Source organism: Juglans microcarpa x Juglans regia, chromosome 7D, assembly GCF_004785595.1.
Source record: "Juglans microcarpa x Juglans regia isolate MS1-56 chromosome 7D, Jm3101_v1.0, whole genome shotgun sequence".
NCBI lineage: Eukaryota > Viridiplantae > Streptophyta > Magnoliopsida > Fagales > Juglandaceae > Juglans > Juglans microcarpa x Juglans regia.
Window position 1 is genome coordinate 16,354,122 of NC_054606.1, and position 12,291 is coordinate 16,366,412.

General features: G+C 36.4%; 1 protein-coding gene across 4 annotated transcripts in view; it reads right to left on the bottom strand.

Annotated features, from left to right (window-relative positions):
- Positions 1–1,443: 1,443 nt before the first annotated feature.
- The window catches only part of LOC121239761 (structural maintenance of chromosomes protein 3), a 42,313-nt gene continuing 31,465 nt past the window's right edge, over positions 1,444–12,291 (bottom strand). For 3 of the 4 annotated variants that reach the window (XM_041137073.1, XM_041137074.1, XM_041137076.1), the window contains 14 exons: positions 12,013–12,214; positions 9,859–9,946; positions 9,632–9,781; positions 9,012–9,163; positions 8,708–8,899; positions 8,381–8,564; positions 8,234–8,304; positions 7,977–8,128; positions 6,423–6,591; positions 5,801–5,947; positions 4,961–5,056; positions 3,417–3,591; positions 2,359–2,550; positions 1,444–1,939 (listed from right to left, as the gene is read on the bottom strand). In XM_041137073.1, the coding sequence (XP_040993007.1) occupies positions 2,360–2,550; positions 3,417–3,591; positions 4,961–5,056; positions 5,801–5,947; positions 6,423–6,591; positions 7,977–8,128; positions 8,234–8,304; positions 8,381–8,564; positions 8,708–8,899; positions 9,012–9,163; positions 9,632–9,781; positions 9,859–9,946; positions 12,013–12,214 (1,969 nt within the window). In that variant the 3' untranslated portion in view covers positions 1,444–1,939; position 2,359. The remainder of the gene's footprint in view (positions 1,940–2,358; positions 2,551–3,416; positions 3,592–4,960; positions 5,057–5,800; positions 5,948–6,422; positions 6,592–7,976; positions 8,129–8,233; positions 8,305–8,380; positions 8,565–8,707; positions 8,900–9,011; positions 9,164–9,631; positions 9,782–9,858; positions 9,947–12,012; positions 12,215–12,291) is intronic. The other variant, XM_041137075.1, reaches the window with a different exon arrangement.

Here is a 12,291-nt window from a genome sequence, read left to right on the forward strand (position 1 = left end):
CAGTAAGGCATGCTTGAGTTCATCTGTGGCAATAAATAATAAATAAAATGTAGATGAGAGTGAGACACAAATTTACGTAGTTCAATATAAAATCTACGTTCACGGGATGTTTGGAGAACAAATCCATTATAATTAGTAATTTGTACAAGCTCTCATGGTCTCTTGTATCTCACAGTACAGTAGAGGTTGATAACCCCTTTGTCTAGAGAAAATAATCGCTCTAGAGTCTCTAGGTTGAGGTAGAATAAGCTTTTCGAGAGAGCCCTCCAAAAGTCATATGATGTCTATCCAAAGATCCCCCTTAGATCGGCTCCCAGAACCTCTTTTATTGAGGTATTGAGTGGTTGGTGAGGAATGTCAACTTTAAAGTCACTTCACCCTTTTCCTTTGCGTGCCCAACTTCATTTTCTCCCTCAACTCTTGTCTTGTCTTGTCCCTTTTCTTTTCTCTCATGCTTTTGTATGAGCTTTGCGGTGGACTCGGCCGGTGTATCTTCGACCAGGTATATTTTTTGGAGTGCTATTTTGGTCCTAAACAATATATAATGAAGTGATAAAAGCTAAAATATATAATATGAAAACTTTGTTTGAAAATCTTGAAAACCCTACATTATACGATACCACAATAACAAGAGTTTTAGAATATCCTGCGATGCAATCACACTTGCTCAGATTAGGGATTTCGAGAAACACTGGGGAAATACACTATTATAACAGGCCGAGATATTTAGAAGGCGGCGTGTTGAGTCAGTCTTTTACCTAATTTTTCTACTATGATTGCGGATCTTACCTGCCTCTCCACGTTGAATGCTTCATTCACACACTCACATGTATATGTATAGGGACGGATTTATTCGAAAGTCAGGTACACAAAAGCCCCAGACGAGAAATTATCGTGACTGAGAGGGAGTGAGCTGAGATTATTCCAACAATTTGAGAGTGCACGTCGGGCACTTAAAAGTTAATACACTCTCGGGGTTAATAACTGCTGTTGTAAGTTGAGGGACGTAAGAGCGATCTCGACCAGCCATGAGCATCGGATATCCAGAGTCAGTGATGCGGTGTGGCAGTCCTCGTAGAGCATGCCGTTCTCCGACTCCGTCCAAAAAAACGGCACCTGGGCTGTCTTGTAGTTGTTGTACAGGAGAGTATCTACTCTTAAGGCACGCATTTGTATTTTTGGTGATCAGTTTCGAGTAAACAGGTACTCGTGTCTGCATCTCATTTTCCTGAATGAAGTGTTTACCGTCTGCACTATAATTCTTATTTCCTGGTTGATAGTATCAATCTCAATGCCAATACATACTCACATAATACGAACATTATATGCCACTACTTACTGGGTTCTTGTCATCATTTCTCCACACGCATACGTACATTATAAATTATTAGTTAAATTATTTTTATTGATTACGACAGGAATGGAGAAAGGTCAACATAAACATAAAACCAAACACCAATCCAGTGTTTTTGCATCCACAGGCCGAGTTGTTAAACCTTCAACTTAAATACAGTTCCAGCTTGCAGCGTCCGGAGCAACATTCGTCTAACACCACAGAGCAGCATCACACAAGTTATAATAACCACAACTGAACATGAAAAATGAAAAATTAATAGAAGAGGATAAAGCTATGACAACCATAACTACTAATTTACATTAGTATACTATTAAATCAAGAGCATTCAAATATTTTTCTCCAAATTCTAAGACCATTCCATGGTTTACAACTTCTGGAAGAGTCTTGTCTGTCCTACGCGATTCAGTAGAGTCTTGCTGCTCAACTAGCAAATCTATATCAGAGTTAAAGAGTCTCGAGTGCTTCGACCTGCCCACTGTTTGTCCCTAATATGTCAGCAGCAAATAGAGCCTTTGTAGCTTCCAAATATAGCTTCTATACTTTCATGGAACTTTGGTGCACCTATGAGTCATGACCATTGACCTACCAACATGCAAGTTTTATATTAAGGGCCACAAACAAACAAACCCAACTTAATTATTTTATGACGTGGACACTCCTAGGAAACTGGTTTACCCCCAATAAGTTCATTAAATTACTGTACCAGTCAATTCCATGAAAAAAGAAAAGCCAGAACAATCACCCCACAAGCAACAAATAAACATAGCTTCGTCATTATTTCTTTAAGTGTAACTATTGGGTATGTCATCTCATTGAACTCTTTTTTTTTTTTTTTTTTTAATGATGAGGAATCCCGAAGATTGTGCAAACTCTTTTACCTCGTTAAACCTCGGATTTGGATTGAAAGCATTCCACCAAGATCAAGGCCCTTACCACTTGAGTTTCATCTAACTCATTTAAATGGAGAATCAAAAGATTGCAAAATTTAATAGCAGTCAGACCTTAATCAGTATTGTGAGATTGGTCATGCTCGATAAAATCCAGTGCGTCTTCTTTGGAGACAACATTGACACGGCTCACTCTGTTTTTATGTGTCACCCCATATATCTTGTCAGAAACCTTCACAAGCTCTTGCCGAAATGTTGTTGTTATAAATTGAGTATTTGCCATGTCTGCCAGACGACGTATCATATCTACCAAACAAGTGATTTAAGGATCCAGCAGCACAATAGCTTAAAGTAACTGAGTTATTGGCTAAAATCAAGCTGAAAGAGAGAAGGTACAAAGAGTACGTAAAAAACAGTATTTAGTTTCTCTAATATAAATTCATGGCCATATGCCATTATACAGAAGGAATGACAACAATATTGACCAACCACAAGGGAAACTTACTGCAATCAGAAAGTGTGCAGGGTTTAGTTTATTGCTTTCTAAAGGCAATCTGGTAATCAAATAGCCCAAAAAGAAACTCAATCAAATGAAGCAACAACTCCATAAAAAAGGAGATAAAAGAGGGTAAAACTGAAGGGTACTTTTTTCTCCACAATGATAAAATCTGGAAATCAATTTTGTCCATATTTTTTTAAGATTTTACTGAAATAACAAAAAGGTCAAACCGAGTACACCGATTGATGTTCCATTTGCTTTGATGAAGTGATCCCAAAATTTCTCCTTCAGGTGCACCATAGAAGAAAGAATGTAAAAGACCCCATGAGTTATGATACATTTATCTTATGCATACGTAAACCTGATTCCCTGGACACATTTATACACAGCTATGCATTCATGCCAACCCATTAGACACAAGCAAAACTAAACTACTCATACCAAGGAGAACTCTCTACAAAAGAGGCTGAAAGCATTACTCTCCATGGAGGGACCCACGGATTGTATCCTTTTGACCACAAAGCAGAGGAACATAAGCTTCATGGCAGAGTGAAAAGCATATACAAGTTCAAGAGACCAACCATTTGGAAAAAAAAAAAAAAAAACAAATTAGAGGGTCTAAACAATTAAATGAGGGAGAGGAGGTATATAGATAACATAATAAGGAGGATACTTCCAACTGCGGTTCGATACTGAGGATCCAATGCTGCATCTATCTCATCAAAAAGATAAAAGGGAGCGGGATCACATCGCTGAATGGCGAATATAAGTGTCAGGGCAACAACAGTTTTCTGGCCCCCCGATAATTGCTTCATCGACTGTGTCTCCCCTTGCCCGGTAAAAGAAACCTGGCAAATCAAAAGGCATCATAATTTTAAATGATACCTTGCCCATCACATAAACATGAATGAGTTTTTCCTTCAACGGTGTTTAACTTCCAACTGTTACAAATGTTGTGCTTCTTAAAAAATAGAAAACCAAAATTGATATAAATCCTTCAGTTGTACTCTTAGATACAATGTGCTACCTTGCATTGTATCCTTCATTTAAAATTAGATACAATCGTATTCAAATAATCCAAATAAATCTTTTTTTTACCATTTGTATTTTTTAATATGCTCGCTACACAGATACCTAAATTAGGAAAGGAACTTCTTATTAAAGCATAAATTAGAGGGTACCATTGTATCCTAATTTTAAATCCTTCAGTTGTACTCTTAGATACAATTGTATCTAAGATACAATGGTAAAAAAAAAATATTTATTTGGATTATTTGAACACGATTATAGTCTCAAAAATCTATCTCCAACATTTGCTTAATAAATCATATTGGGCAGAATGTTACACATGGAACTAATGTCACCCAATAGTCAGTGTTTGTTAAAGCGCCAGGCACACTTAAAGTGCAAATGCCGGCATGCCGGCAAAAGCTTAGGACCAAAGCACAATCATGCACCTGATTGAAGTAAGCCACACATTTTTAAAGATGGATAACAACAAAATGTCCAAGAAATAAATAAAATAAGCTTTAAAAGCAAGATGGTAATATACTTAGCTTATTAACTCAATTTATTAGGACATTATGCAACATGAAACAAGTAATAAACTAATTACATAAATTTAAACTAAACGTTTTATTTAATTCTCTTGTGCCTAACTAAATTGGCTATCAAAGTACATGGTTCAATCAAAGTACATTAAAGAGACCATGACCAGAAAAGATCAAGACTTGTAGATATTAAATTCTACGCTAACATAAGCAATCAAATATCAATCCATCTAGAAAGCCAACTAGGACTATATAGGGTTCCAATCATATACAACACATATGACAACACATGGCTCCATGGTACATAAATGATTGTCAATATCAACTAAATACTTAAGAATATGATTTTACATCATTGTATGGGGGTCTTGAACTAATTATATTTTTCTATTTTTACAGAAAATTACAAAAGTGCGCTTCTATGAGCTTTAAACTCACAGAAAAAGCACCAAAAGGGCCTCTTAAAGCTCGGTTTTGTAAATGCACTTTGCTTTTAGTAAGGGAAGTGCTTCAGCATTGGCACTTTAAGCACATTTTTACCAACATTGCCACTAGTTCAAGTGTACCGCATGCTTGAAGATTTCACCACTATTTTATTTATTTATGTAATCCATCTATCTACTACTATTTGTCTTGGAAATGGAAATAAATGCAAGAAGATACATGCCTTCACTTTCACACCAATGTATTTTTCGACCCTTCCCTCCAAGTCTGCTTCACGAGGCCCATCCTCATCGAGATCATCATCACCATGATCACCATCCTATAAGAAATCACAATCATAACAATCGATGTTGAGCACAGCGAAGGCCCTCCTTTTGTTATAAGAAAAGGGAAAACGAGGAAAGTGAGTAGATCATAATAGACAAGGTTTCCTTCATTTTCTTATTTTTTTTTTTAGAAAAAGCCAGGGACAAACTAATAACCAAAACAAAACTTTCTTGCTTTCTAAAAAGAAAAGGGAGTAATAATTATGGTGCGGCACAAATCAAGAAAGGTACAACTCTTGTAGCACAGACAACTCTTACAAGAACCCTTTCTAAAAGATATCTTCACACATTTTGACCGTCAATTCAGGCCAACAAAATATATGGAAATTTCAAGGAGACAATATAATGAAGCTGGAACGACAATAACTTGTGAAAATGTATCAAATTTACCTGTGCTTAAAAAAGTAGAAAATTTACAAATAAATATATTGCAAAACAAAAGAAAAAAAATACAAAGGTAATAAACAAGCACAAAATAGATGATAAGCACAATGCATCTGAGTACTGGCTCTTCTGAATTGACTAGTGAGGATCTGTGGTGTTTTGTGTCAGGTAGAGCTCAATCTGAGATGCATGGCATAGCTAAAGCTTGTGAGACTGATAATCAGAAAGCAAGTAGAACCTAGCAGATTTTCTTCCCAGAAGCAGAAAAGTCCAAGGACAACACAACTCTCAATTCCCTAGCAAAATGATGGAGTTAATATAAAAGCAGCAAGAGCTGCAAGATGCAAACAAACCTTTTTCTTCATCATAACCAAATGACCATGGCCGCCTTGCACGAGTTCAGAAAAGACTTCTCGGAAGTGCCTAGCAACACCTTTAAAGGTACGTTCTATCGATTCATCCTTCCGCTGATCTAAAACAGATATAAGTTCTCTAATTTTCTGCAGAAGTAAATAAAAGCCTATCTTAAATCCACCTATAGAAATAAGCCAAAGAGACGGTAAAGTACACTTGTGATCGTCCAACTTTCAACAAATTCTCTACTCTGTTCCATTATTCCATTACAATAGGTTACACTTTAAGTTTTAACTTTGCTTCAATCTCATATTTCCTTAAAATATGTTCAAATTAACAGAGTTAATTCACATGCAAGATATGACAAGCTTCTTCAGGCAGGAGCTGGTGGTGGTGGGGGTGGCTCGCTGGCCATGGGAGAAGTGAGGTTGGGTAGCAAATTGTTAGATTCGGAGGGGTAGCAGGAGAGGGAAAAATCTTCCTCTTTTTTTGTTTCGTGGGGATTATTTTTCTCTACTCAAATAAATATGTCATGTCAGCATATTGAGTATCATTTCTTTACTCAACTCTGTTCACTCAAATTTAAGATATTCATGTGATAAGAGTCCCAGAAAAATATACCTCATCACCTGCATCCAGTTCAGCTTGCCTTTTCTGGAGTTCTTCTCGTTGCTCAGTAAAATTTACATATTGGTCAAGTGCTTTCTTGTTTACATGACTGAACTGTTGCAGCTGTTCATTGCACCTGTGCAGCATCTTGTGCAATTCTTTGATACTCCTCCGCTTATACCTATCATTATCATTTTCAAAAGTAATAAAGATGCAAACATGACCAACACCTAGCTGAATGCATACCCCCACACATCCTTAGCACCAACCAATAAACATCATACTTTAATAATGCATACTGCACGCATTTCAAAATATATGGAAGTTTGCAAAACAAACATTTACCAAAACATAACAAATATCACATTCACTGTAAAATGATGTAATAGGGATAAAAAAGTGAGTTCAAATATGAAAGAAGACTGTTCAAATTTGAGAAATGTGAGTTTAAATTTAAAGGTAATATGAAAAGTAAAATGATAAAGTACATTCTTGGAAAGGAAATGCAAGCTCTCTATTTTTTGGCTCAAGATGATCATAAAGAAATATAAGGTATGATTTAAAAAAGTGGGGCAAATTATGACAACAAACCACTGTTCTTTTTTATCTTCTGACATTAAGAGCAAAAACTTCATTTTAAAAATTAAGACCCAAGTTTTGTAACATTTGAAATTTAAACCTTTGTCCAATTGTCCATCAATTTATTAACGGAAATTGGAAACGTAAAAAAAAGAAAAGGCAGAAAACAATCCAGCATTATGGGGTTAACACCACCCCCCCCCCCCAGCGCCCGGCGGGTGCCAGCTGTCTTGTGGTGGATGGATCCCCTCCCCACTGATCGGGGACATCCAGACCACTCGAAAGAGGGCCTACTGCCAACCCCTCAGGGAGGCTGAAAATGAGGGTGACAGCATGGCCTCACCACCCTTAGGACATAGAAGGTAAATGACACTCATTGGCCACGTCAACAACTTCCATCAAGAAATTGATGGAAAATCTGCTACAAGGATTGAATTTCAAATGTCAAAGATCTTGGGTCATAAAACACTCAAATTTAAGACACAAGCAATAACATCCAGCTGGAAAGGGAAAACAGGTTGAAATAAAGCTATGATCATTGAAAAATCACTCAAATTTCAAGTTCATCCATAGAAAATCTTGCATATCAAATTGGTCTGTGTTTTCCAAAAAGCTTCATTTCAATTTACATCCCCTAAATGTCCATTGGAGACATGGGATTGGCTGAAACCACTCTTTTTTAAATAATATCGTTCAATTTTGAACATTAAAAAGTTTAGTCATCAAAACAAAAACGCAATTGAAGACTGAAAAACAGGACAGTATAATGCAAACATAAACATAGAAAAAAAGCTGCAAAATATATTTTTTGCGCTTTCTATTTTTTATTTTTTTCCTTTCTTTTGGTCTCCATGCATGCTTTTGTTTTGCTGACTAGGTGTTTTTAGTTTGACCCAAATTAAGGGAGGAAGGTGAAATTTCAGTTTTTTTGGTGATCAAGTATATACTCAAAAGGAAAAAAAAAAGGAACAATCACAAGAGTAATACATTTCAAAAGCATCTGATGATAATGGACCCAATTCCCTGATCTTCTTTGAGTACTCTTCTTGTTTAGCAAGAAGAATATTTCTTTTACTTAATAGTTGTTCTAATTCTTTGGCTTCATCCTGAAGTGTTCTCTCATACTCGTCCTCCAGAGTCTGCATTGAAAAGTGATCATCTTAGCAACAGCAACAGACACAAGTGATAACCACTTCATAAATAAAACTTGAAACTTTAACCGATAATCAACTTAAGAGGGCAACCTTCAACTTATTCTTTTCATCTTTTTTCATCCGGAGTTGCTTTGTTTGTTCATCAATGCGTTCCGAAACTCCTAAGGAGCAGAGTGTCAGTCAAAACATGAAACACTAAATTAAGATAGGAAATAGGATGAAATTTGAAGCCCTCACTTTTAAGCTGCAGTGTGGCATCTTCGACCAATAGTTTAGCCTCACTTAACTCCTGCCTCTTCAATTCAGCTTCGCCAAGCAAAGTATCAGTTTCTGCAGATGATATTATAGCCTCCAACTCTTGCTTCCGCCTCTTAAGGTTAGTCGTTAGATTAGTCTCAAGCTCTGCCTTTCTCGTTTCAGTCTAGTAATTCAAATGCACATAGATAGTGACATAAATCAAAATTCATGCTCCATGTTGACACCAGTAAAGCTGGCCACCAATCAGGGAAAGCACAAAAAGAAAAAATAAATAAATAAGAAACCATTAATATGCATTTTGCTAACCTCAAGACGGTCTGTCTTGCAGGCAATAAGCTTCTCCTTAAGATCTGCAATTTCAGGGTTCAGTCGTGATAAAAGATCTTTTTCTTCAGGAGTCAAGTGATCAATAAGTTCTGTGCCCATTTCAGCCCGTTTCATTGCCATACTAGCTCTAAGCTGATCAATCTGAGTTCGGACATCTGCAAGCGACTTCTCCTACAAAAAATTTATAGGAATCTGAGTAAAGCAAACTGAAAATTATGTATGGAAAAACATAAAAGTGCCAAACAATGCAATGCAGATAAAGCAACCAAAAGGTCTTAAATACCTTATTTTCAAGAGCTTTAGAAATCAACTGTTTCTGCTTATTGGCATTAGTGATGTCCTGCTTAAGCTGTTCTAATTCTGACTTGTCATGAGAACGCTTGGCATCAGTCTTCTGCTGCTCAGAAACAAGTTCTGTAATCTTTTGATCTATCTGTAAGATTAACTAAGCAAAAACAAAGCATGGAAGATAGGAAATTATCACAATCATGAAGAACACCAACATTGGGAATATCATCTACTGATAGTCAGATTTCCAACTGATTTTAACCATTACAATTTGACAGCTTTAATTTTTGCAGAAATATTTTATGAATACAATGTCTCCAGAAAAATATAAATAAATAAATTACACACAATAACCTCCATTAATATTCTTCTTCAACTTTATGGAAACTTGCCACTCCTTATAAACGTAACAGGCATTCAACCATCATCATTAAGAATTCAACCGATTATGGTTTAATTACAACAAGAATATAGGCCATGATATAATAATGCATTGTAACTCATCAAAACTTGAATGGAGTAATAATAGCAATATGCATTAAATCGAAGCCAAGAAAAACAAAGAATAAAATCAATGCAGCTAAAAATAAGAGGAAGTATATGCTGAAAGGATATCTTGAAGCATATTTCTGACTTCTTCCAGCTCCCTTTCCTTCATGTTGATAGATTTTTTATTTTGCACAATCATATTCATAAACTTCAATTTTGAGCGTCTGTGATCATAAAATCCACCAGTCATACCACCTTTCTTGCTGACTTGATCACCTGTTATAGAATTAATTAAATTGTGAAGACTGACCAAAGTTTGTGCAACAATTTTTACAGAGCATTTCTTAACTAACCTTCCAAAGTTATGCAGTCCAGACCTTCACTACGAGCAACCCTGGTGGCCACATCCAAGTCTCGGCAAATCACTGTCCTAGCAAAAACCTAGGTCAAAAAAAAGCAAGGTCAAAGTACGTCCACATATATCAGCATATGTTACTCACATGTACTGCCTTCGAACCAGTGAGAGAAGCTATCCAGCAAACAATTCTAATGTACTGAGAAAACTTACCCTTTTAGTGAACTCTATTGAATGATATAAAGAAATTAAAACTCCTCAATTATTTAATCTTATTATTATAAGGATAATGATCATACACAAAACTGTTACCATAGACCATCATCTTTCAATGTACAGTTCAGCCAAAAGTGTATGCAACAATCATAAATGATAAATCTCTCTTTATAACTGAAACCTGCCAAGTATGCATTGTATATACATGAGAAATTCCTAATTAGCAACAAAAAAAGATGAAGGAAATCATTTTTTTTTATCGGAAAACAATAATTTATTGATAATCAAGATAGGCATATACAAGAGCATCACCTATGCATGATAATCTAGTGATACAAGAAATTCATGAAAGTTCATGCCATTAAAATCAATTATGATCGTCCAATGGAATAAAGTAATAAAAAGGGAAGTTCTAAGCTCATCCACTGACTGCTCACATTCTTCAAAGCTTCAATCATTCCTCTCCCTCCAAACACACCAGCATAGGCATATCGGAACCATATTCCATATTGTTGCAATATGTGAATTGCCCCGAAGGCCACACCAAAAATCTAGAAGATTGAGCACCCTTCTCAGCATCACCCAAGCTAAACCCTCTTGGCAAAGATTTCATTCCTTAAGGTTGTGGCAATCTCAAAGTGAAGTAGCAGATGATCAATGGACTCCCCACTCTTTTTGCACATGCAACACTAATCCATGACAATGACTCAGCATTCCCTTAAGTTGTCTAAAGTGGAGATATTTCCCAAGGACGCTGTCTATACAAAGAAGGTTGCCTTTAGGGGAACCTTTGTCTTCCAAATACTCTTCCACAGGAATGTAAATCATGAAGACAAAGCCCATTAAAATCTGTAACAGATGCCCAAAGAAAGAAAGCATTGATGAAGAAGGTTTTAAGCTCATCCATTGTCTGCTCATGGTCTTCAAAATTTCAATCATTTCTTTCCCACCAAATACACCACACTAAGCACATAGGTGACACCTTCAAAACTGCGGCAATTTCGGGACTGCAATATAACCCTCTCCAATTAGCAAAGACAACCAACCCTACCAAGGAAGTTCCACAAGGTTCTAGCAACCTCACAATGGAGTAAGAGGTGGTCTACAGATTCTCCACTCTTTCTGCACATCCAGCACCAATCAACCACAATGACATGGTGTTTCCTTAAGTTGTCCATAGTGAGGATTATCCTAACGCAGCTGTCCAACCCCAAAAAAGCTGCTTTTAGAGGTGCTTCAATCTGCCAAATATTCTTCCATGGAGAAAGGTTACTATCCAGAGATATAAGAACCTGATAGCTTGAAGGGGCAGTAAACTTCCCTTCATAGAGGGGGGTCCAGAGGGTCTTACCTACACCTCCAAAACAAAATCTAGTAGATTATAAGAGTTAAAAAAAATCTGTAAAACTTCCACTTCCCAGTCATGAGTTGCTCTGAAGAAACTAATATTCCACAGAGGGGACCCATTGGAAGAATCCAATAATTCGACCCGTAAAGCCTGTTGCATTCTTGCTAAATTATATACTATTGGGAAAGCTTCCATGAATGTTCTGTCTCCACAACATAAGTCTGACCAAAATTTAGTCAGAGCCATCACCCACCTTGAATCTAGTGTGGCTAGAAATAGCTTCCCATCCCCTTCTAAAGCATGATGGCTCTCGGATTTCAAGTGACTGAATATTAGGAATGTGATATAGAAAGAAGCTTTGGACCAGATAATATTAAATAATAATAAAAAAAAAAAAGATAAACATCATATACAAAGATTTAACTACATATTTGCACTCCTACATCTGATAGATATATAAACATTAAATATATATTATATTCCTTTTATAACCTCCATTTCACTCGTGTATACACACACGTGGGTGTACTCAGAAAGAGGCATCATACACCATGCCTAGCCAAAGTCTATAAGTATGCAAATGCTAACCTGCGCAAATGCTGGAGTATAATTGGGAGAAAACTTCAATTTCTTCAATAGGGGAACCACATCAGAACTCTGTGGATAAGATACATGAGGAGCCCTCACCCTGTTCAGAGGTATAAAAGTAACTCGTCCCCCTTTCAATGAATTAAGGTGCTTAATTATCTTTGTTGATATTTCATCATTTTCCACCACCACATGAAATAAGCTGTAGAGACAACAAATATGTAAAAATATAAATCAAACATGGAATAAAACAGAAGCTCATGACACCACTAGCTAGAT